This window comes from Castanea sativa, chromosome 11 (genome assembly GCF_040712315.1).
Source record: "Castanea sativa cultivar Marrone di Chiusa Pesio chromosome 11, ASM4071231v1".
In the NCBI taxonomy this organism is placed as follows: domain Eukaryota; kingdom Viridiplantae; phylum Streptophyta; class Magnoliopsida; order Fagales; family Fagaceae; genus Castanea; species Castanea sativa.
This window is the reverse complement of record NC_134023.1, coordinates 11,626,190-11,652,757: the sequence shown is the minus strand read 5'-3', so window position 1 is coordinate 11,652,757 and position 26,568 is coordinate 11,626,190. Positions and strand designations below refer to the sequence as shown.

The 26,568-nt window shown below is 33.8% G+C and overlaps 2 protein-coding genes across 2 annotated transcripts; one reads left to right on the top strand and one right to left on the bottom strand.

Moving 5' to 3' along the window:
• Positions 1–6,964: 6,964 nt before the first annotated feature.
• LOC142616073 (uncharacterized) lies at positions 6,965–8,976 on the bottom strand. The gene is made up of 3 exons (XM_075788960.1): positions 8,334–8,976; positions 7,796–7,874; positions 6,965–7,622 (listed from the first exon to the last, which is right to left on the bottom strand). The coding sequence occupies exons 1-3, from the start codon at positions 8,974–8,976 to the stop codon at positions 6,965–6,967; spliced, it is 1,380 nt and encodes a 459-aa protein (XP_075645075.1).
• Positions 8,977–17,909: 8,933 nt separating this feature from the next.
• Positions 17,910–24,649, top strand: LOC142618088 (nucleolar complex-associated protein 2). The gene is made up of 12 exons (XM_075791085.1): positions 17,910–18,071; positions 18,934–18,976; positions 19,070–19,194; positions 20,230–20,301; positions 20,391–20,957; positions 21,342–21,644; positions 22,050–22,379; positions 22,468–22,674; positions 23,024–23,110; positions 23,790–23,884; positions 23,972–24,100; positions 24,176–24,649. Exons 2-12 carry the CDS (start codon positions 18,958–18,960, stop codon positions 24,450–24,452), a joined length of 2,211 nt encoding a protein of 736 aa, XP_075647200.1. The 5' UTR covers positions 17,910–18,071; positions 18,934–18,957; the 3' UTR covers positions 24,453–24,649.
• Positions 24,650–26,568: the final 1,919 nt, after the last annotated feature.

Sequence of the window (26,568 nt, the reverse complement as noted above, 5' to 3'; positions counted from 1 at the left end):
TCTGACAAGTACACAAATCTGCATGTTTCAGCCCTTTGCTAAATAAATATACTATATAAAATGCCAATAAAGACAGGAAGTTGACCGTTGTTTATAAAACACTTATGTAATTGATAATTCAGTTCGGTTGTTACATCATTCCCACTCACGCGCCCCTATCCAATGGTACCAAATTCACATTTCATTTTCAGGATCGTACAATGCATGACTCATCATGACCATTAAACCTGTCATAGTTTCCAAAGATTTTTTGGGCCATGAGATCGGGTAAGTAGTCCTATTGATTAATACAGGTCAAGTTCATGAGGTCCCCAGAACATTGACATATTAATCGCCTCAGGGTATTAGAGCATCCACATCAGCTCCTTTATTTTATACGTCCACTTTTACATTAAAAACTCACTTTTTCTATTTTACACATCTAATTTTACAAAACCTCCACATCAGTTCATCTATCCTACCACCTTTTTAATTAAATAATTAATTTTCTTTAATATTTTATTATTTTCCTCCAACAACCTCTTAAATTACCGCGCTCTCTCTCTCCCAACTCATTTCTCACTTTTGCTCTCTCTCTCTAAACCCATCTCTCAGACTCTCCCTCTCCCTCTCCCTCTCCGATCACCATCCGCGAGTCCGATCGGCGAGCTCAGATCACCATCCGCGAGTCCGATCGGCGAGCTCAGATCACCATCCGCGAGCTCCGATTGCGATCTGCGAGCTCCAATCGGCGATCTGCGAGCTCCGATCGCGATCTGCAAGCTCCAATCGCCATTCGCGAGCTCCGATCGCCATTCGCGAGCTCCGATCGCCGATCCGCCAGCTCCGATCGTCGATCCGCCAGCTCCGATCGCCGATCCGCCAGCTCTGATCTAGTGTCCGCGAGCTCCAATCCACGGCAAGACCCACGAGCTCCGACTAGTCAAGCATTGATCTACCAATCAAGCACCGATCTGTGTTTGTTTGTGTATGTCTTTGTTTTTTTTTTTTTGAGCAAAGTATATCTCTGTATATTCTGTGTTGAGAAAAAGATGAGAGAATGGAGTCTGTTGAAAACGGATCAGAGAGAGAAAAAAAGGAGCGAAGGAGAAATGATAAAATATTGTTTACCCGAGCTACAATAACCGTGTAAATATACACAGTACTATAGCTCGGGGATGGTTTTACACTATTTTACCCAGTTTTAGCTCCACTGATGTAGCTCAAAATGTGTAAAATTGAGAAATTTTTGCATTATACATGATCATCCACCAACGGATGTGGATGCTCTTAAAGGGCAGTAGCGGTTTGATGTATTCAGGGTCTAAGTGAAAACTAAATCGAGATTATGTTATATATTTAAATATGAATTTAAAAAAATTAAATATGAATTTAAAAAAAAATTAAATGTTACTCATTCTTTATCTCTTGTTTTAAATGCAAAATTACTAATTTACTGTGTAAAATTTTTTTTAGAAAGTTTATAGATACAAAAAACTTGACAAAAATTCCTCACACTTGAATTGCTCTATTTTCTTTTTCTTCTCTTTTGAAAAGTGCTATATTTACAACATTTTCACCAAAAAAAAAAAATCTAGGTATTAGATTGTTACTATTTATAATTTGAACTCATCACTGAAATTATTTTTTTTTCAACAAATAACAGCTAGTAACAATTTGTTATTTAGGATTTATTGTGAAAAATGTTGTGTATGTAACATTTCTATCTTTTTTTTTTCTTTTTTTTCATTTGATAAAAAAATTATTATTTTATTTATTATCTAATATTTGGGCTTAATTAATACTATTACAATGAAAAAAATAACTTCATTCTTTAAAATTTGAGGGCATTTTTCTACTTAGGGTCTTAGGCGACCACCTTGTTTGTTTATACTGTTAAAGCACCCCTATAGAGGGGCAGCTTTGTATATTGGAACGTATATCTAACACGTAATAAAATCATAAAAGAACTAGTAAGGTAATCCATCAAAAAAAAATTCATCAAAAAATAGAACTAGTAAGGTCAATATCCTTAATGAGAAAAACTTAGATTTGAATCCTTCGTAACCTCATTCTCAACTTGCCATAACTTGTAAGCAATGTATACATATGTCGTAATTTGTAAGCAATCGGGGTTGATCACATATAATTTTTTGGAATTGGTTATGAATCCTTCATAAATTAATCAGGGTTTATCACATAAATTTTTTTCTCATTTTATTATATTCAAAGTCATACCCTCTATCACTTCCTAAATTAACATGTTGTGAAAAAAAATTTGTATTGCTCTCTTTTGTTTTCTTTTTTTTTTTAGAAGCACTATATTTACAATATTTTCACAAAAAATCCTAAGTGTTAAGTTGTTACTAGTTCTAATTCAGTAATTTGAACCCACCACTAAAATTACTTTTTTTCAACCAATAACAACCTGTGATTTAGGATTTGCTGTAAAAAATGTTGTGGACGTAATATTTCTCTCTTTTTTTTTTTCTTTTTTTTCATTTGATAAAAAGATATTATTTTATTTATTGTCTAATTTTTGAGCTTAATTAATGCTATTACAATGAAAGAAATAACTTTATTGGTTAAAATTTGGAGGTATTTTTCTACTTAAGGGCCTTGGGTGACTAACCTTATTCGCTTATACTGTTGAGCCGGCTTGCAGAGGGGCAACTTTGAAGATTGGAACGTATATCTAACAAGTAATAAAATCATAAAAGAACTAATAAGGTCAATTAACATGCATCTATTACTTCCTAAATTAACATGTTCTTTTTACTTCAAAAAAAAAATTGTCACTCCTTTTTTACATTTTTTTTTTAATCTTCTTCTACCTTCTTTTTTTGTCGCTTAGCTTAAATGAACTCATTTTTTCTTACTCGTACATTAATGGTTTTCCTACCGACATAACTAAAAGTCTAAAGAAATTATCTTTAATCTTTTCATCAATAAGCACTGCCACAATCTTAAAACGAACTTCCTCATTTAGAATTCTTCTATACTAATTTCTTCATCTTCAAATTCTTCTATACTAATTTCTTCACATCAAATTCTTATTAATTTTTATATATAAAGTACAATATAATCTTATTTTTAATAAATGAAATTCAACAAAATCCATTTACAAATGCAAGGTTGCATTCAACTTAAAAAAATTTGTACTAACTAAATCCAATGTTATGCAATCTCTACCATATTAAGCATTAACCTTATGAGATAAACGAGATTCAAGTTGTAGTTTAGTAATAATGGTATTTTTTTGTAATGCCTCATTTTTGTGGTTGGAAGTTGGAACCCCCACTTCTCCCACTCTTTATCTATAAAAAATAATTACAAGATAATTTACTTCATAAAACCAAAAGGCTTAAATAATTTGTCTTTACTCGTGTTGGGAGTCAATAATCAATATTCAATTTTTCTTGCAGAGCTAATAAGACAGATGGACTGGGATGTAGCAATGAGATAATCGTTTTAGTTTTTTACTTTTTTATTATTATTTTTTGCAATTATTTCAAAAACTGATTGGAGTTTGATTTTGATATTAAAAAAAAAAAAAAAAAGAGTTGTCAATTTGTCATGATCCAAAAGATATTAGTCTTAAAACATCAACTGGTACTTTTTAAAGTTTTTTTTGTTTTTTTTGTTTAGTAGGAAAATTCATATAAAGTTGAGGGGTCATTAGCTTTATTTTAAATGCAATATTAACACGAAACTAATTAATCTCAAATTTTATATGTAAGTTCAATAAATAAATAAAAGTACTAAAAAGTATATATGAGCTTCTTTTCATTTAAGATAACAATTACATCTCTCTCTCTCAAAAAAAAAAAAAAAAAAAAGATAACAATTACATCAATGCAGCACCATATTTGATATTTATGTGAAGGTGTATTTTTTTCTTTTTTAAGTTTGGAAGTATTGCTTGCAATAACTAAAAATTGGTGGGAAAACAATAAAACAAAAGACAAGTTGGAGGAAAAAAGGTAAGCGCTGTGAAACACGCGCCTAAACTGAGTGTGAAACCTGGTAGTTTTTTTCTTTTTCTTTTTCTTTTTTGAGAATGAGTGTGAACTTGGCAGTTGAAATGTACAAGTCAGCGCCAACAAATTGTCAATCAGCATAGCAGTTGTAGGATCAGATTGGGAGGTTGGGATGGTCAAAGTTCAATCTTAACGGCGGATTTGAAATCAAAATCAACATTTTTATTTTTTTTAATTTCTTTTTCAAACTGGACTAAAAAGTGTTAAAATGGCGGTTGTGAATTTTCTAAGATTGTCTCATCAATACACATTAATACGTTGTATCTATGCACTTTAACTTTGTGGTGGCAAAATTATGGTGTGCTATTGGAATTTGGAAATCCACGCAATTGTTGCAGAATGTTCAGCATCTCTCTCTTCTTTGATATATATATATATATATATATATATATATATATATATATATATATATATATATATATATATTTTTTTTTTTTTTTTTTTTTCAAATTAAACATTATAAATTTATAAGAGCATTCACGTGAGTATTACAAAAAACTGCTTCATTTATTTTACCTTTTCACTTTACAAAACATCCAATATTAGTGATTTTATTTTAACACAACCAATGTATCCATGACTCCTTATCTACATGCTTTCAAGCTTATCTAATTTTAAGGTCTTCTCAAGGAAAAATGATATTTAAGTTTATTAAGTATTAATTAAGTTTTTATTTTATAAAAAATTTTGCAAAAAAGTTTGTATTTCTAGTATTACTCTGTTATTTTTTCATGAAAAAATGTTCTTGGGTCTTGGGTCTTGCCTAGTTCGGTTGCGGATACTCTATTCAGTTGGTGGAATTGGCCGGGAAAACATTTGTCTAACATTTGGAATTTAGCTCCATTATGCTTGATGTGGTGTCTTTGGAGGGAGCGAAATAGGAGGACATTCGAGGACATGGAAAGTTCAGATGACCAACTTTTGGCCTCTTTCAGTGGCACTTTGTTTGATTGGTCTATGGCTTGGAGACTCACCTCTAGTGATTCTCTTCCTATGTTCCTTAGCTTTCTCATGTGTACTTAGTTTCTTTTTCTTTCTTGTTCTTTTTACTCTCGCTCTTCCCTTTGTATTTTTCTCTCTGCTTTATGTTTTTCTACATAAGGTAGTGTTCTTGAATATATATTTTTATTACCTATCAAAAAAAATGAAAAAACGTTCTTAATTTTAATTGTTAAAACTTAAAAGTGATGATTATATTTAAAAACGAATTAATTCTTTATATGGCTCAAAATGATATTTTTGTACCCTTGAAATTGAAATGATCATTTTACACTTGATTTTTGGATTAAATGCCAATTAAAAAATTAGAGTGTCTGGATAAATTAATTAATTCAAAAGACTAAGTAAAGCCAAAGAGGCCACGCAAGAATGCTCACAACACTTTTTTTATATAAAGCCTTTGGCTTTTTCTTCCTTCTTTCTACTTATTTTTAATATTCTTTTTATTTTATCTTGGACACTTGCCATGACGAATTGGCTCATTAATCGCTAATGAGCACCGAAGCAAAATAGATAAGGAGCTTAATTTTACACATCTAAGTTGAAAATTCACTTACTTCAATCAAGTTAAAGATGTGTAAATTTACAAAGTTGCTACAATAACTGTATAAATTTATATTGTCACTATTTATTTTGCATTTGATTTTTATTCTTTCTTTACATATCTTGAGGAAGAAGCACATTTTAAAAAACTAGATCGGACTGGTGCCCAATTGAACCGAGAATCGAACTCAAAAACCAGTTTGGTCAAAACTGGGAATTAGTCTCTTTTCTAGTTCTTTGACCATTATGATTTTTAAAATTATGGGATGAATGAAAAGAGTAGATGATGGTTGTTGTGTGTTAATAAAATAGAGATGATAGTTGTTTTGTGTTAAAGAGAAACAATTATAAAAAATTAAGAAAATTTGATATTTTAATGAAATAGAGTTTAGAATAGATAATCTAATGTGAGTATTTTTGAAAAAGTGGTTATGGAAAAAAAAGAAAAAGAAAAGTAGCTTCTTATGCTATAATAAAAAAAATTGTCTGACATCAAATTGATATATATATATAGGCAATCTCTTTTCTTTTTTTTTTGGTGCTGAATAACCTTATTTTATTGCAATAAAATGGGCCAATTTTGTTTAGAAGATGCCCAAGACTATTATTAAATGTAGATATGAAAATATAAACTAGTATATCTTATCAGAAATCGACCAATGATTCATCAAAAATTAAAAAAACAAAAGAAAAGAAAAACAATCGGCCAATGAGGTGATGAACATGGATGCATGTATATATGAACTACTAAAGCAATTTTCAAACCCTAATGATATATCCTCTAAATCCAACCTTAAGAACACTAATGAGCCTTGCTTTTTCCATAGCGAGATCAAGTTAATTATGGATGGCTTGAGAAAAGAAAGATTCATTTTGAGTTTTGGATTGAAAAATCAAAGAGCCACCTCGCTACAATTTTTCCCCGGCATCCCCACGGATTTTTTATTAAAAAATTATAGGTATATGTTTCAAAAAAAAAAAAACTTGAAAGTTTGGTCTAATATTTTACATTTGGCCCCCAAAAATTGAAAATTAACCCACTAAAATAAAATTTTAATCCAAAAAATAAAATATTCATTAGTTGACCATTCAACTCATACTTATGATTGGCTTGATACTTTAAAATTATTTGTTTTATGGGACCCAAAATTAAAATTTTAGCATTTTCTGATTTGAGTATTACCGTACTCTATTTCCCCTCCTAAAGGATGAGGGTTATTTTATTCTATTTTGTATTCTTTTTTTAAAATTTTCTATTTGAAAACATTAATTAGTGTTTTAGTTAGAAAAATTTTAGATATATAATAAGAAAATAAATGTGATTGTCAACCTTTGTGGTTCATGTTATGTTATTCATAGATTGAATGTTTTTTTGGTAAACAGGAAAATGCATTGAAGAGAAGCTAAAGGGGAACAGAGGGTTCAGTTATGACCCTGGTACAAAACAAACCAGCCTTGTCTGAGTGTATAAGCTCCAAAAGATCCACAGGCGGATCATGGTAAACAATAAAGCTACTATCTTGAAGAGTTCCTTTCCTAGCTAAGTAATCCGCACACGAATTAGCTTCACGAAAACAATGCCCGATCAGGACTTGGGCAAGTTGGGAAATCAGCTTCATGCAGTCATCAATAATTGGCATAACGACCTGATTAGTATAAGAATGATTGCTAATAACATCAATAAGTGCTTTTGCATCAAGCTGAATGTTGACAACATTTAAATGAAGGTTATGGTAGAGAATTAGGCTGTCTCTAAGAGCCCAAAGCTCCGCTACAAAGCCGTTGGTGACGCCGATTCTTCTTGAGCAGCCGCCCAACCAGTCCCCATGTTCATTCCTGATCAATCTGCCACATCTAGCCCTCCCTAGATTTCCTAGAGCAGACCCATCTGTGTTAAGGCTCACCCAACCAGGTTGGGGTTTCTCCCATCTAACTTGCACCATCTTCCTGCTACCTGCAACTTTAGGATTTATCACACAATGTTGAAATTTCAAAGCATTAAAAAGGGCATCACTATGGACCTTCAGCTGAGTGTACCGATCCCTAAACACCACACTATTCCTGAATTTCCACAGGTGCCAAATAGCGAAAGGAAACACAATTTTCCAAGGTGGTTGGTTATTTAATTTGCAGGTAGTATCTTTGCAGTTTTCCTCTAACCAAACGCGGAGGTTTTCCTCATAAAAGTTGTTGTTTGGATGAATGCCCAATATGCTTCAAGTGGTTTTAGCAACCTCACAATCCCTGAGCCTATGAAGAATGGTTTCAGCTTCCCTTTGGCAAAGAGGGCATCGGTCAAAATCAGCAAGGTGCCTTTTCACAAGGCACTCACCCACTCCAATACTGTTATGCAAGCATTGCCATAGGAAGTCTTAATACGGGGTAAGGTATCAACCTTCCAAACCCATGTTCCCGTGAAGTCCCCTTCTTCCTCAATGCAACTTGTGGCTATGGCATAAGTTGATTTAAGGCTAAAATCCCCTCGGGCAGCACCACTCTAGATCAGTCTATCTTCCTCGTTTGAGGATCTCATAGAGAAAGGCATGGCATTTATTTCCATAAGGACAGATTGAGGAATTTGGATAGAAAGCTTAGACCAATCCCACCCTTATGGGCCAAAAACTTCTTTAACTTGAAGGCAGTTTTCTTCTTTAGATAATGGGCCATGAATGAGAGCTCTAAGTGGGCCTTCAAAAGCCCAATCATCATGTCACAAACTAAGCTTGCTATTTCTTCCCAGCACCCATTTGATGCCTTTATTGAACACCTCACCTCCCTTTTTCATAGCCTCCCACACCCTAGAACAAGGAAGCTTGTCCTTCTTTCTGGCATTTATTCTTTGGTTAGAGCAATACTTACTCTTTAGAACCTTGGCCCATAAAGCATCCTTTTCTGTATGGAATCTCCAATTAAGCTTAGCAAGAAGGGCTTGATTCCTTCCCCTCGCAGACTGAATGCCAAGACCCCCTTTTTCTTTAAGTTTGGTCACTTCGTGCCAACCCACCCAATGGGTTCTTTTTGAGGATACCAACGAACCCCAAAGGAAATTGCGATTGACCCGATCAATGTTGTTAAGCAATTTATTTGGCAACGCCGTGCATTGCATAATGTAGGCAGGAATAGTAGACGTGGAGGCTTGGATGAGGACCGATCTTCCTGCTAGAGATAATAGGTTGGCTTTCCACCTCGCCAACTTTTGCTTGACCTTATCCAAAATGAAATTCAGATCTTGGTTGCTGGTTCCACGGTGCTTTATAGGGAATCCAAGATATTTTCCAAGGTTTGGGGTTGAGTGGAATCCCAAAATTCCACACAAGGATTCTCTTGTACACATCCACATTTGGGGAGAAGAACACCCTCGATTTGCTTTCACTAATGGATTGCCCTGATCGGGGGCAAAAAGTATCAAGGACATCCCTTATTGTTGAACAATTAACATGATCCGCTTTTACAAAGAGGACCAAGTCATCTGCAAAGAAGAGATGAGAGAAGGTCACCCCACTATAAGAGCTTTTAACAGGAACCCAGCTTTTTTCACTACACTTTTCTTCAATAATATGCCCAAGGACTTCCATACAAAGAATGAATAGATATGACGATAACGGGTCACCTTGTCTAATCCCTCGGGAAGGGAAGATAGGCTCAACACTACCTCCATTAAGGAGAATAGATGTGGAAACTGGCGATACACAACTCATAATAAGGTTCACCATACTGTAGGGAAGGTTGGCATTTATGAGAACCTCTCGGATAAAACTCTATTCTACTTTATCATAAGCCTTTTCAATGTCCACTTTAATTGCCATGTAACCTCCCTGGCCCCTCTTATTGCTAATGGTGTGTATCAACTCTTGAACCACAATGGCATTGTCTACACTTCTCCTACTTGGAACGAAGGCAGACTAGAGGGGGCTAACCAACTTATCAAGATGTGGTCTAAGTCTTGCTACAATGATCTTGGTCACAATCTTGTACACTGTGTTACAAAGACTAATGGGGAGATAGTTTCCCAAGCTTTCAGGACTCGCAATTTTTGGAATTAAGACAATAATGGTCCTATTAAGGTACTCAGGGACTTTGCTCTCATCAAAAATCTTTTTCACTTCATTTTTTATCAAGTTCCCCACGGTGAGCCAACATCTTTGGAAAAAACCCGCATGGAGCCCATCAGGGCCTAGGGCTTTGAAAGGCTTTAAAGCCCACAAGCCCTCTTTAATTTCAACATTCGTAATAGGCATATTAAGGCTGATCTTATCCTCCTCATAAAGGGCAGCTTGCCACCTAAGGGGTTAGGAGGGGTTAACAAGTGAACACTCAAGGGTAGTTGTGAATAATTTGGTGAAACCCTTCCGGATGTGGTTCATAACCCCCAATTCACTAAGAATCCATTCTCCCATGTCATTCTTGATGGAGGAAATATGATTACGCTGTCTCCTTACAATGGTAGACATATGGTGAAAAGCTGTGTTCCTATCACTCTCAATCAACCTATTAATGCGGGATTTTTTAACCCATAACTCCTCTTCTTGGTCTAAAAGTGCATTTAAACCTTATGCAAGGCTTTCTCCATTTCAAGTAAGGAGTGTGAGGGATTAATGGCGAGGGCTTTCTGAATCCCATTAAGCCGAGCCATGATTATCTTCTTTCTTCCAAAAATATTCCCAAATTGATTCTTATTCCAATTTGATGCTCTCCTGGAAAAGCATTTAGTAGCCTCTTGGAGCGGTTAGGATCGGCCCCAAGCTTCCGAAACTATTCCAGAAAAGGTTATATTTGAAAGCCAAAAACTTTGGGATTTGAAGGGCCTGGGAAGGCAGAGGCCATTGCTCGGATTGGATTCAAGGAGCACAGGACAATGATCAGACACACATCTTGTAAGGTGAGTCACCCTTGCATCTGGGTAGGCAGCACACCAGTTGGGATTAGCAAAGAATCGATCAATCATTTCTTGAACAAGAGCATTAGGCCATGTTTGGGTGGTGAGTTATCTATCACTCATCATTCAAATATCATCACTTGTCACTCATCACTCATCACCCATAACTCATTTCTTATAACTTGAAAATCCCCAAAACACACCCAACGTTGTTTGGCGCCTAAACTCGGTTCAGTTTCCAATTCAAAAACTCAAAAAACTCACATTTTTTGGAACCCACTCACAAGCCATTGTGCAGTGCACACAGAACAGCTCGGATTGCTTCTCTTTTGTCTCCTTCTCTTTTATTTTCATCCTGGGTCTTATTTCCTTCAACAACAAAAAACCCCCAAAGGCGCCAAACCCAGCACCTCATCCCCTCCATCCTCGCCCAACTACGTCAAAGCCATGGACCCTTCCTACATCATCTTCCTCCTTCCTTGTACCTGAAACCGAACCCACCAAGTACCTCTACACTTCCTTCCTCCATCATCAGCCTTGAAACTGAACCCAGTTGCGCTGCTCCTTGAAATCAGATCGGCGATAGCATTCACATCAAGAGGTATCTGACGGCTCCAAAGGACAATTACCAAGACTCGTGTATGAATTTTTCCCACATCTTTTTTGAAATTTAAGGGAAAAAATGAATTTATTTTTCTGGGTATGTCATGGTATTCAATAAAGTTTATTTCTTTATTGTTGCAAGCTTGCTTATGTGTCTATGTTAATTGGAGAAATGACGTGTGGATAATAGTATACATGGGTTTTTTTTTTGATGTGGTATTGTTGCAAATTTCAAGGTTTCAGTTGGGATTTCATGTGGGAAGGGAGTATTGGGTAGAGATTGGAATTTACAAATCATATGGGTGTTGTTGCTAAGGAAATAAATGGGTGAGAAAAAGGCAGAGGAATTAAGTTGATTATTGTCATGAAGTTCATTACTTGCTCTGTATCAAGCCGTATTGTAGATTGATGAGTTTATCTAACTGTAGATTCTAGTTTGTTTTATGTTTACTTTAGTATGTATGCTCTTGCAAAATAAAATAAAAGAGTATCCAAAAAACACCACTACAAAGGAGCACGTCAGATGGAGATTTCCTTCAGCTCAAAATTTCTCCTTCAAATGGGTGTGCAAGACCGGAATGTTAGGAGATTTTGCAGTGGGTTTGGGAGCTTCTTTAGAAGAAAGTGAAGAATGAAAAAAGGAAAAAGTTGGTTGTGTAGAAAAGTGATTTGTGACCGTTGGAAGGAGTAAAGCTGATACAAATGGGACAAAACTCTGACCGTGGGCCTAACTTGTGACGGAAATTACCATCATGCCATTGTAACTTATATTTCATAATTTTTTTTTTTTGATGGGATCATATTTCATAACTTGAAAACAAGTTTTTCTTGTATCAAAATTGTTAACTCAAACCTCAAAAAACTTAGTTTTGTTAACTGAGTGATCAAACAAAAAATCATCTAAACAGACTTCAGTGATGTGGAGCCTACAATTTTTGGGTTATAAGTTAACAAAACTTAGTTTTGTTAATTGAGTTTGGCAAAATCCAAACAATGCCTTAATGTTACGCCTATTGATCTAGGTAAACCGAGGCCCAGTGAACCCCCTATCTATCATATTACAATAGTCTAAACATTCTTTGAAAAGTAAAGATCTATCGGTGTTAATAGCTCTACCCCAAACTTATCCCTACCATCAAGCACCTTATTAAAATCTTCAGCAATAATCCAAGGTTTCACATGATGATTAGCAGCATTTTTTAAATTATTCCATAGAATGCATCTTTCATGAAATCTAGGACTAGCATACACAACAGAAAGAATGAATTCGAAGGCAGAGGCGGTTACCTTCACCAGAATGTGGATTCCCTGCTCCGACATAGCTAGTTGGGTGATTTGGACTTTCTTAGAATTCCAAAGAAGTCAGAGACCACCAACAAAGCCAATTGTGTCAATGTGAATGGCCCCATTAAACGGAAGCCTGTCAGTAATGTTCCTAACTCTGTCACTGCCAATATGGGTCTCCATGACAATTATAATAGCAGGATCGTGATTATTTACCAGCTCCCTCACATGATTTTGAAAAGAGGCTTAAAAGCTCCTAAAATTTTCATTATTAAACAGTGGTTGGGGGCGGATACTCATCAAACGGAGGGAGAAGCTTCGCTTACTCCATCGAACTCCATCCGGTCATCCTCACCATCTTTGTTGTTTGACCTCTGCTTGGCATCAATGTCACACAGTGCTTTAGTACTCCCATCAAATTCTCCGTGGCTATCGAGTGAATACTGCACTCCGTGATGGGTTGAAAAACTTGCAGAAGTTTCGTGGCATGTCGGTTGCCCATGAAAACCGTTACAATGGCTTGCTATTCCAACATTCTTCTCGCAGACAGCTTCTCCTCCGGCATCATTTTGCATAATAGTGGGGTCTTTGAGATTTGAGGGATGGGGTTCCATACCAGTGATCTTGCTTCCTCCGGCCCCGGCGTGTCTGAAAGAACCTTCCACCACGGTGCTGAGTTTGTTGGGGTGAGAGGAACCACCATCTTCCAAGCTTTTCGGAGTTTGGGACTAAACCACCTCCTTGTGTGGGTATCGATTGCCCTTCTTACTACCTGAGTTGCTACGAAACTGGAAATTGCCATTGATGTTGGACTGGAGCTTGAAAATTTGAAGCACCCACTCGGAGTTGTTATTCTGTCTCTCTTTGGAGTTAGCGGCTTGAGCTGAAGTATTGAAAGCAGTCCTATTTCGGGCTAAGTCCGTTTTGCCCTTAACTGAGTTAGAACCGGGCTTAAGCTTTGCCAACCCATTACTGAAACGGCCTGGATTCTCATAATAAACTGCCCCCGAGCCCACTTGGGCTGAACCAGATGGCGTTGAGTAGTTGCATAGCTAATAAAGACACGACTTTTTATCTACCAGGCATGCTTTCTCTTTAATAAGTCATTTGGAATTCATAGGTATAATGCATTTACTATTGACAAATCTATATTTTATATATATATATATATATAATAAGTAAAATGGAGAGAAAATTAAATTAGATTTTAAACTGAAATTTAATTAGAATCTAATTTTACGCTATGTGTCCCATCTAATATAAGTTTTTAAATTTTTGTACTAAGTAAGTTAATTCAATGTAAAAATTAGATTTCAATTAGAGTTTAATTTTGCAACATGTGTCCCATATATTCTAAGTTTTTTTAATTTTTGTGTCAAATGAGTTAATTTAGTATAAAAAACAATGAGTCCAATATAAGTAAATTATAAAAATCATAAATTTTGAATGAATTTATATTTATGAGCCTTTTTTTTATAGAACTAAAAACAATTCAAGTTTATTAGTCATATATATTTATATATGTATATATATGTCCCATTTAATCAAAAATTTTAATTTTTGTTCCAAATGAGTTAATTTAGTGTTGAAAATGAGGAATTCAATATAAATAAATCATAAAGAACATAATCATATATCTAACACTATATATAAAATTAGAGGAAGAGAGGGTTTGAATGATTTTATATTTATGAGCCTTTTTTTGTATAACTAAAAACAATTCAAATTTATAAGTCATATATATATATATATATATATATATATATATATATATATATATATATATATATATATGTAGGTAAAGTTTAAATAAAATCCAATTAGATTCTACAATTGAAGTCCAATTTTGGGCCATGTGTTCTAAATTATTTATTTTTAGAGGGAGTTTTATTTATTAATTTTAGAATCAAATGTGGGACTATACCATAAGTATCCATTGAAGTAAGTTATTGTGTACAAAAACCAAAGAGTCTAGAATTAATGAACATAAAAATATTTAAAAAATGAACAATTTACATTTTCTACCTAATAACACTCTTACAAGATTTTCAAAAGAGTTAAAAAATATATAAGAATGACTATCAATAATATTTAAATTATATATGTAAAAATTATATTATGCATCTTAATATATATCTTTTAAGTATATCCATGTATATGCATAAGGTTACAAGTTAGTTAAAAGAAAGTTAGAGATATATAAAAAATTGTTCTTTTTTGAATTATATAGGAGATCATTCTAACTTTCTTCAAAAAGTTACTGAAAATCATGTGAAAACTGAAAACTTGATGCCATTAATCTTATTTTTTCCACTGAAGTGTTTATCAAAAAATTTAGAAAAGATTGATAAGATAATTTAATTATAACTATGAAATCATTTTTCAGAGACTCATAATATAGAAAAAACTTAATATTTGTTTTCTCCAAAAAAAAAAAATCGCCACCTGATTACAAATGTGTTTAAATAAACATCCATGTTTTTTCCCTGCAGTCATAACAAGTGATTTTAGGGCATAACATTTATAAAAAAAAAGAAAAAGATAAACCATTAGATAAATAAATAGATATAAATAGGTGTGTGTCTATATATATATATATATATATATATATATATATATATATATATCAAACTGTACGTTGGGATGTACTATTATTGAAATATTATGTTTTTATAAACAAATTTTAAAGTAGGGGTAAGTCTCTGGGTAACAAGTAATAGACTAAATAATTCAGCAAAAAAAGTAATAGATTAAATAGGAAAAGTTGTCATTTTTTTTTTTTTATACAAGATAGAATTTCTACTCGAACCTAATCTAAGTGTATATGTGTATGAAGCTCCCTCCTGGAGACTTGAACTCTGGTCCTTACCCTCTACACCTCACAAGCACTTATACCTGTGGAGTGATCATCGCACTAAGGGCATGCGGTGATGAAAAGTTGTCATTCATTTTGGAGACCACGTTAATATAAAAAAAAAAAGTAGGTATTTCCTTTTGTTTTGAGGCTACATTGAATCTATCTTCTTTCGCCCAAAAAAAAAAAAAAAAAAAAAAGGCTACATTGAATGGGGGAAAAAGATAAAGCTATCTTAAAAAGTAAAACTGAAAGAAGTAGTTCTTTCCTTTTCCTTTTCTTTTTTCTTCTTTTCATTAACTTTAACTTTATTTTAAAAAATGTCCTCAAAATTTTTTTTTTGATGGAAAAGAACCTATCCCAAAGGAAAAAAAAAGAAAGAAAGTAAATTGGACTCTTTGTGTTAGTACAAAGAGGGCTGGATTAGAAATGTGCATTAATTCAACTGGAAAAAAAAAAAAAAAAAAAAAGAGAAGTTGATTCAACTCATCAAGACGGATTCTCAACAAAAAAAAAAAAAAAAAAGACCTCATCAAGACCGTTGGAGGCTCAATTAAGATTTGAGGCCTAAAACAATAAGTTTAAGTAAAATATTTTTATGTATTTATATCAATTATATTAATATATTTTTTGAATAAATGATGAAAGACTTTTCTAAGTGAGATATAAAGCAATGTACACTGGGATTTCTTAAATTTTAGCTCGAAAAACACCTTTTTCAAAAGAAATTGTAAATAGATATAAAATATACTTGGCATCTCCCTATATTTCAAACAAAGATATTAAGTGTTGAAATATCCCTTTCTCGTTGTCTAGCCAGGATCGGCTGAAGCATAGAAGCAAGTAATGCAACCGTGTAAGGCCCCCATTTGTATAAATATATATGTGTGTGTAATATTTATCTATATATTTTAATTAAAAAATTAAGCCATTTTATTGGTCAATAGAATGCATTTAAAAGACACTATTGTATCCTAAAATACAAAAATTAAAAGGGAAAAAAAAAAAAAAACAAAAGGCCCTACAATACACTGCAAAATACCACACGCACAGCTGATAGCAGTAGCACACTGCCCATAACATACTAGCACACATAGCCACATGACCCACGACCCCACACGCTAAAACTAACTTCCCTAAGATACTAACCCACCCATTAGCAGGGGATTCTAGCTTTTTACCCATATTTTTAAAAATATTTGACAATATGCCATTATTTTCAAACTATTTAAGTTCGTGCCCCTGTTTTAAAACTCGATTTACTTAAAATTGAGTTTCAATGTAAAACTCGATTGATTTAAAATCGAGTTATGCACAATCAAACTTTAAAAAAAAAATTGCATGGAACTCGAGCTCCATGAGCTCGAGTCCCATATAAAACGCCGCTATAGGTCTTATAAAATGCAGCTATAGGTTATGCACGATCTAACTTTAAAAAAAAATTTGCATGGAACTCGAGTTCGTGGAGCTCGAGTTCCATATAAAACGCCACTATAGGTCTTATAAAACGCAGCTATAGGTTATGCACGATCAAACTTCAAAAAGAAAATTTGCATGGAACTCAAGTTCAGGGAGCTCGAGTTCCATATAAAATGTCGCTATAGGTCTTATAATACGCAACTATAGGTATAAAACTCGAGCTCCATAAACTCGAGTTTCATGCAATTTTTTTTTTTTTAAAGTTTGATCACCCCATACTTGAATTTCTACCAATCAAGTTTTGAAACAAGAGCACAGACTTAAATAGTTTTAAAACAGGAGCATATTGCCAAATATTTTTAAAAAATATGGGTAAAAGGCTAAAATCCCCCCATTAGCATGAATAGTCTCTTTTACTATATCATACCAATTAATAAAATCTTGTTTAAGGTATACTAAAATTAAGTGAATTAGTCATATTATTAATTAAAAAATAAATGTTAGAGAAACTTAAAAACAAAAACTTAATTAGTAATTTTACATCTCAAAAAGTAAGAAAAATAGATTTTAAATAAAAAATTAAAATTTTAATAAATATCATTTAATTAATATTTAATTATAAAAAAGTCCACTTAAAATTTTCGTCATAGACCCCAAAATTATTGAGTCGACCTTGTGTCTAGCAAATAAGGAGCATGCAACTCTCTAACCACATGAAACCAACCTAACTTAACGACTTAGAAAAAATCTGTTAACACAAACTTTGCTATGCATTTTGCCACATCTTGCATATGTGTTAAAAAATGATTGAATTAATTTTCACCAAGTAATATGCACGTGATGTAATACAATTATAAATCGATAAATGTACAAATTGTGGTAAAATGTGTGTCCTTGACTCTCTATAATAACTCGATGATGATGACCTAGGTTGTTAACAAGAGTTGGTGGGTTGAGTTGATTTTTTTTTTTGTAGACCCAACTTGACATTTAATAATTTAAAAAAATAATGGTAAAACAAAGTTAACACTTGTGAGATTTAGGTTAATGCCAACTAAGTTCAAGACTTTTGGAACAAAAAAAATCCGATCCAATATGGGAAGCACCTTAAATAATAATATAGATAACAAAATTTAACGGGAAAACTTTAATTAAATAAAATTGAAAGTTCAAGGACTACAAAAGAAAAGTTAGAATACCAAAATGAATTTTGGTAAAACAAAGTGATTTTTGCATTTTAGACCCCCAACCAAAAAAAAAAAAAAAAAAAAAACTTAACAGACTAAAACCCTCCCTAATTCTCAGTTTCTTTCAGCCGTAAGGTCCCTCCGCCTTCATATCTCTCTCTCCCTCCGATCCCTATAGAGGGAAAGAGCTGCCCGGTGATTCCTAGCTTGCAGCACGTCCGGTCGCTAACTCCTCGCGCGGCTGCCGCCGTTTCTAGGACCGACCGACCCACGCCTCACCCGCACAGGTACCTACGTAGTGTAGTGTCGGACGCACATTCAACATAGCGTTCGCACTCATGTGCCTTCCAGAAACTTATCTTTTTCTATAAATTATGAAAAACCCATTTTTCTCTGTTCATACTTGTACAGACTCGTACTCAGAAAAAAAGCGATTCGCTGTGTGTATATTGATTTTGCTGTTTGCTTCTACACTTGCCTCTTTAACTTTTATCAATTTCATGCAAAATGTTTGTTAAAAATTTTCTGGTTAGTTAGTGGTGTTTAGAAGTCAATAATAATGTTATAAACTAAATTACATGTAATTTATGCACACCACCTGTTCGACTCAATGTCTCACTGAGATTTTGCGCTCTCTCATGTTCTTATGATTACCTCTCTCTTGAATAAGACCGTAGGAATTCGTTTTTCTTGAACCAAAATATTGAACTGATATCAATTTATGCAAAATGATTGTTAAAGTTTCTGATTAGTGGTGTTAAGAATTTACAAGTCATAATAATACTGTATACTAAATTACATGTCCTGATGCGCCCACCACCTGTTCGGCTCAATGTCTCACTGAGATTTTGGCTCTCTCAATTTATGCGGCAATGATTTTTCATTGTTTCCAATGCTGTTGAAGCTTCATATGGCCTTTATTGAGATCTTTATCACCATAGGAATTCGTTTTGATGGACCCAAAATATGCATCCATTTTTTTTTTATGCTATGGAAATTTTTTGATTCTAACAAACTTTGTTGTAGCAGTATGTGATAATCTGAGTAAAATTTTGGCTTGTATACAAAGAAAAAGCGGTGACTTTTAGTTTCATATTATGTAATTTTATACCCTTAGCTAACCGTTATTTCTTTCTTTATCCTTTGCAGAATAACTCCTTTCCATCGTTAACTATGGGGGCAAAAGGCAGAGGTTTTTTGTTTATTTTTATTTCATGTTTGTTTAGTTGTCACTAGTGACCGGGCTTATGCTGATTTATGCTGCATTTTTTTTGGTTAATCTCAGTGAAGAGTTTGGATAATGAAATGAGTGATGAAGAGGAGAAAGAAGAAACCAAAAGCAACAAGACCTCCAAATCTCGGAGTCAAGCCAAAGAGCATAAGAGTCAACTAGAAAGACTTAAGGACAAGGTACTCACACACACACACACACATACATATACATATACATATATATAACATTTTTTTTTTGCCTTAAATGCACTGGTACTTTTTAAAGTTTAGCACAAGAGCAGTTTTAGTCATCACTCTAGAGGTTGTTAGGGACCAAAATTGATCACTTTTTAGTTTTTTAGGAACTAAAAGCGATCATTTTAAATTTGTTAGGGACTTAAAGTGTGGCCAAAATCACTTATGAGCAAAGGTTTAGGGACCAACAATGTCTTTTGACCAATATTTTTGTTATCTTGATAATTGACATTTTCTTGTAGAGTATTAGATATTTCAAACGTTAATGCTTGATTTTGGTATGCTAATTATGAAACATAGTCAAAAAGAATTTTGCTATGGCTGCTGAATGTCCAGGAAAATTCATGCAGCTGGGTGTTACTATGTGCACATGCTATATATATGACTAAATGTATCTGCTCTCTACGTTTTTGCCATGTATGTACCTTAGTTATGACCCTTTATCATGCCCCAAATCAATACATATCAATTATCTTTGCTTCACACATAACTAATAGCTCCTATAGGTCAACTATTGTGTGTATATGTACCTTATATTGAGATCTTGCATTGTAATACACAATTCAAAATAGTAAAAATGTTGCAGTAAGGGCTTTCTATTGTGACGTAGGTCATCAAGCCAAACCACGTTAACCCTTGCTTCCACTCATTTCACTCACTCTCTAATTTTTTTTTTCTTCCTATTATTTTAAGATAGGGGTTCCATTTCTATTTGTTGATAAGTGAAGTGGGGGTATCATTACCATGAAGTACATTATGGTTTGGTTGCTTGATTATCGAATGGATGAGGGTTCAATACAATGTAGCTAGGAGAGATATGAGCTTCTGAGTTAATGTATTTAAAATGGTTATTCATTCAATTGGGAAATCAGAATTTGGTTGATACTTGATAATTTATTACCTTGTGGAATTTTTGTTTTAATGCTGTTACAGCTTTAGTGGTGAAGTCAATCAGTCATTAACAAGTATTTTTTGCAGGACCCAGAATTCTATGAGTTTTTGAAAGAGCATGACGAGGAGCTTCTACAATTTAATGATGAGGATATTGATGTGTGTACAAATCACCTTGAATTTTGTCATGATTTCAATGGGTGCTCTTAATAGAAGAGTTTTATAAAACCTGTTGCACTTTTGTGCAGGAAGATGTCACTACTGATGTGGAAGATGCTGCTACTGATGTGGAAGATGCAGATTTACAAGGTGACGATGAAATTGGCAGGCATCGTGTTGCAGAGAAAAAAGAGAAACCATCAAAAAATGTTATAACTACTGCAATGGTTGATTCTTGGTGTAATTCAGTACAAGAAAAAGGAAACATTAGTGCAGTTCGTTCACTTACAAGAGCATTCAGGACTGCTTGCCACTATGGTGATGATGGCGGGGACGATTCTTCAACAAAGTTCAGTATTATGTCAAGTAGTGTGTTTAATAAGATAATGTTGTTTGTTTTAAGTGAAATGGATGCAATACTACGAAAATTGTTGAAGCTCCCTAGTTCTGGTGGAAAGAAAGAGACCATAATGGATCTCATGAACACAAAACACTGGAAGAACTACAACCACTTAGTGAAGTCATATCTTGGAAATGCCCTACATGTTTTGAACCAAATGACTGATACGGAAATGATATCATTTACTTTACGGCGGCTCAAATATTCTTCCATATTTTTGGCTGCTTTTCCAAGTCTCTTAAGGAAGTACATTAAGGTATGCATGGTTCTCTCCTTCATTTCTTGGATTCAATATATACCTGATGATTCATCTTTACCACATTGCTAGAGGTGGTTTAAGGTCTCTGCCTATCCTGTAAATCTGATGCATATGCAGTGCAGTTTGTGGTCCTGGACCCTGCCCTGAACCACGTGTTTTGAGGTTGCAACTGTAAATGGTTTCTCTGTTAAAATCACTGATCATTTATCAATTTAAAAAGAAACAGTTTGTGGTTTCGGGCACTGTACAGAACGTGAACTACATGCATATTCATGCTATTTTGATGTAGTTTGTGGTCTCAATAGTTCCAAGTCTTTTACTTATTTTTAATTTTCTTCAATTGGTACACATGGAACTAATTTTTATGTTTGACTTTTTCAGGTTGCACTTCACTTTTGGGCTACCGGTGGTGGTGCCCTACCAGTTGTCTCATTTTTATTTTTAAGAGATTTGTGTATCCGGCTAGGATCTGATTGCTTAGATGAATGCTTTAGAGGGATATATAAAGCCTATGTATTGAACTGCCAGTTTATAAATGCAGTGAAATTACAACATCTCCAGTTTCTTGGAAATTGTGTCATCGAACTTTTTGGTGTGGATGTTCCTACTGCATATCAACATGCCTTTGTTTTCATTCGACAATTGGCAATGATTTTACGGGATGCACTTAATACAAAAACTAAGGTATTATTTGTCACCATCTAAAAATTATTTTAAAGGGGTTCCTCTTTTAATATCTCATCTTGTAGGTCTGATATTCTGATAGATTTAAATGATTCCATTTATAGTGTACCTCTCATTATCTATCAAACTTAGAGATGATAGTGCTAAAGTTTTTGTCATTCTGGGAGTTAAATTTTGTCCATAACTTTCTCTCAAAGGTTTCCCTTTTGGCACTATTGAGATTGCAATTATAATCTTGTGTTAAAGCTGCAAATTTGCAATCTTATAATTTTTGTCCATTGCCTTAAAATTACCTGATGCTGTACCATTTTAAAATGGTTGAATCATATTTAGTACTTTCTTGAGACACTGTTGGTTGTGTTTTCCAAATACTTCACTTCTCTGATTTTTAGCTGTGTTCTATAGGAGGCATTCCGGAAGGTATATGAGTGGAAGTTCATTAACTGCCTTGAACTTTGGACTGGAGCTCTATGCGCTTACAGCTCAGAAGCTGACTTTAGTCCCCTTGCTTATCCTCTGACCCAAATAATTTCTGGGGTAGCACGTCTGGTTCCAACTGCGAGATACTTTCCCCTTAGATTGAGGTGCGTTAAAATGCTTAACCGAATTGCTGCTGCTACCGGTACATTCATACCTGTTTCTATGCTCCTTTTGGACATGCTGGAAATGAAAGAACTAAATAGGCACCCCACTGGAGGTGTTGGCAAAGCTGTTGATTTGCGTACTATACTCAAGGTACTTCTACGCGTGGATATTTTTGTTTGTGTCAGTTGTGCTTTACAGCTATATTGCTGATGTGAGTTTGGAAAATTTTCTATGCCAGGTAAGCAAGCCAACCCTGAAGACACGGGCATTTCAGGAGGCATGTGTATTTTCTGTGGCTGTGGAGCTAGCTGAACATTTAGCTCAATGGAGCTATTCTGTTGCATTCTTTGAACTGTCTTTTATCCCACTAGTCCGGTTGCGTAGCTTTTGTAAATCTACCAAAGTTGAGCGGTTCAGGAAAGAAATGAGGCAGCTTATCAATCAGGTAATTGATTAAAGTGGTCAACAGATATCTTCCTCCTTATCTTATAGTGTGTCAAAGTGGAATGCTTGAAAAAAAATTTAATCTCATTTATTTTGTCTTTTTTGTATGCGAATGAATTTACCTGTTACAATGCTACATGTAGCAAAGCTAGTGGTGCATGTAACTAATGGATATCTATCAGACTTGTGATCTCCTATGCTCCATCTGACCTTTAGAGTTTGAAAAAGTGGATTGCTGAAAAATGTTTATGCTCTTGTTATATCTCCGTTTTCTTTTTAGATGAATTCTTCTTCTACAAGTAGCAAAGCTTGTAGTACACATAACTAATGTATGCTCTTCCACATCTCAGATTGAGGCTAGTTCTGAGTTTACAAATGAAAGGCGTATGTCTATTTCTTTTCTCCCGAATGATCCTGCAGCAATGTCTTTTCTTGAGGTTTGCAAAAATTTCTGATCCCATTCTCTTTGCTGAATTTTATCATTCGTATAGATTATATGTTGCATTCTGCATTTGATTTTTTTATAGGAAAGCCTGAGTACTGTATGTTATGAGTTTCTCTGAATCTTGATGGGTTGCAATAGCAATGCTTTAATTGATCAGATTTTTTTTTTAAATTTTTTTTTTATACATTGTTGATCAGATTGTTAAGTTCTCTAATATTGGCAACTTTTATTATTTCATCATTTTAGTTTAATTTGGCTAACATGTGGTTTGAATTGGTAGAAACAAGTTGGAAGCTTTTTTTGGTTACTTATGAGTCAACTGTCAAGAGTGAAAGTTGTTGGTTTTTGTTTGGTTTATATATATATGTGTGTGTGTGTGTGTGTGTGTGTGTGTGTGTATGATCTACTACACAGGTCTTTTATGTGTATGGCCTTTGATTTTTGCTTTTTGAGCTCATCAACTGTTGAGTAATGCTGCCTTTGGGGTTTTAACACACTGGTTAATTAATATTTAATAAAGGGCTCTCTATGATTGAAAATTGCAATTCAATGAATTGAGCTGTTATTAAGATATTTGTGGTATAAGTTTGTTGCCTTGGATTTCTTGAATGCTTTGTTTTGTTTAAGTTTAATGCCTCAGAGAAGCTGAAAAACATTATGTGTTTTCATAGGATGAAAAGAAGTCAGAGGCTAGCCCTTTGTCACAGTATGTCTTAACTCTACGCCAAAGAGCACAGCAAAGAAACGATATGTTGACGGAATCCAGGTTTATCTCTATGTTGTTTAGTAGGCTTTATCATATTCATGATTGCATGTTTTAGGTTGCAATTTTCTAATGTGCATGTGGTTTCAGTGTTCTTGTTGGTGAGCACTCGTCTGTCTTCGGGAAAAAAATATCAGAAAGTGATGAAGAGGATGATGCCTGGAATGAGGAAGGTGCTTCTGTCTTTAATTCTTCCTGGTTACCGGGAGGTGACTCCAAGTATGTTCATCTGACTCTCGCATTTTTTTTTTCTTTGGTGGTATTGTTATTTATCATTCTACTATTGATTCGCAGGACCAAGAAGCCTAAAGAAATCAAGCAGAAGAAAAAGAAGAGAAAGATGGAAGAGCACAACACGGTAGCTGTGGATGAAGATGTTGTAGAAGAGTTGGTACTCAGTTCTGATGAAGAAGAGTCTGCTAGTGATACCCTCTCCGCTGGGGAGGATGACGTTGAGAAGCTAGTGCCTCCAAGGCATCGAAGCAAGAAGCAAAAACCGCCTACAAATATATCAAAGACAAAAGTAAAATCTCGTGCAAAGAAGTCAAAGAAGAGGAAGAGGGCTAATTGACACGATATAATACTCAACAATTTGCATGTCTAATTGTTTTATTGATTTACTTCAAGTATACGTGAGAAATGGTATTTGTCTTGGGCTAATTATATTCTCCGGTTTTGCCGAGCTTCTTGTAGCTACCGAGTTTGAGAAAATTTTGAATTTTTGTTTCCGGTTAAAAAGCAAATCGTATAGGCATGACTGTTCTCTTCTACTTCTGTCAATTTCTTCATGATATTGAACCCTCTTAAAGCCACCCATTTCGCAAAGAATCCCAACCCTAACCCAAACCAAGCTGCAGTCCTTTCCACCACTTGCACTCAATCTCAAATCTTTCCACAAATCACTTTTAATCCTACCCACACAAATAATCCCATTGCCAATCCTAGTCTGAGTCTCAGCTGCTTGAAAAACATAGTGAAGGAGATAAAAGGAGAGGAAAAGAAATGGATCTTTGAACTCTTTTATTCATATTAAAAATGTCAAAACTTGTTTTATTACTAAATGAAATGAGGAGCTTATAATAAATGTAAGTGGTATATGTCAGGATAAGGATTCAAACCCAAATTCTACATGTTGGGAAAATTAGCTAATCTCTTATCAAAATTATTAAAAAAAAAAGAAGCTAATACTACTAAACTGCAGATCTTTTGTCATCGTGTGGTCAAAGTAGATGAGACGTGTCACGTGTAGTATTACTTACATGAACATGTGAGGTTGATGCAAGGATCAAGTTCGAACTATTTATATATCCCATAAAAATGAACTATTTAAATATTTTGAGATTTGATTGTGATTTTTTTTTTTTTTGGGTGAAGTACAAGTGGGTTTTTTGAATTCTTTGAATATGTTTTAATCTGTAAATTTGAAGGACTAAAATAGGTGATTCTCAAAATCTAATCTATATAAACTTAAAATACACATCTACAAAGTACATAGTGCAACAAAGCTAGTGATATAGGTCTCATTCTAAACACACTTATTTCATGTTTATCTCTATCCCTCTCTCTTTCCCGCTGGATTTTTTTTATTATTTATATCAAATGATTAATAGGCTAAAAAAAAATTCTCAGTGAGAGGACATGTAACTATATAGCCATATGCAATTAAAATAATTCAAATTGCTAATCAAGTGCTTTTTTTTTGGGGGGGGGGGGGGAGAGGGGGAGGGGTGAATTGCTAAACAGGTAATTCAACAAAGAAAAACAATTTTACATATAAAAACTTTATACTCAATTGCCAACCCTAGTGAGCTCATAAAGCTCATGAAAATCAAAAAGGTCCTTTTCCATACCCAAAGGAAGCACAAGAAAAGGAAATCCAAGGCCCTCAGGAGCTCCCCCTTAAGGTATAAAGCATTAGTACTCAATAAATATTATCAGCTCACTACATCAATATAAATCTCTTACCTCAAGTGTTAATACAACCAAAGTAGCATAGTGGTATTAAACATAATATCACATTTTCAATAATAAAAGTTGTTGCAATAATAATAATAATAATAATAATAGTTGCAATAACTTATAATATTTGGTTGCAATAGAGGCTTTAATACTAAATTGCATTAAAATTTTTTTTGCAATAACTTAAATTCAAGAAATCATTGTAATAACTTGATACCAATTATTTTGCAATTTATTACAATAAAAACTTCTAAGTAACAACTTATTGCAACAAATATATCATTGCAATAACTAAATATCAATTAGTTTATAATCTATTGTAATGATAAATATGAAGCTACAACGAATATATTATTACAATAATCTAATACCAATTATTTTACAATATATTTTTAATGAAAAATATGAAAAAAATTATTTATTACAATGAAGATATCGTTGCAATAACTTGTCCTAAATTATTTTTTTCAATTATTTGCAATCTATTATAATAAAATTCGTAAAATAATAGCCTATTGCTAGAAGATATTTGAAGTAGTAAATTGTTTAGTGCAACAACAAATATATTATTACATCAAAATTGTCATTAAAATATTTAAAGTTTATTGCAACGAAATTTTTTGTAGTACAAACCTATTATCTCAGATTTTATTGCAACACTTCACATAAACTATTGCATCAATTTTGATATTATTTCAATGATTTTTTTCATTGTAATAAACCATTTT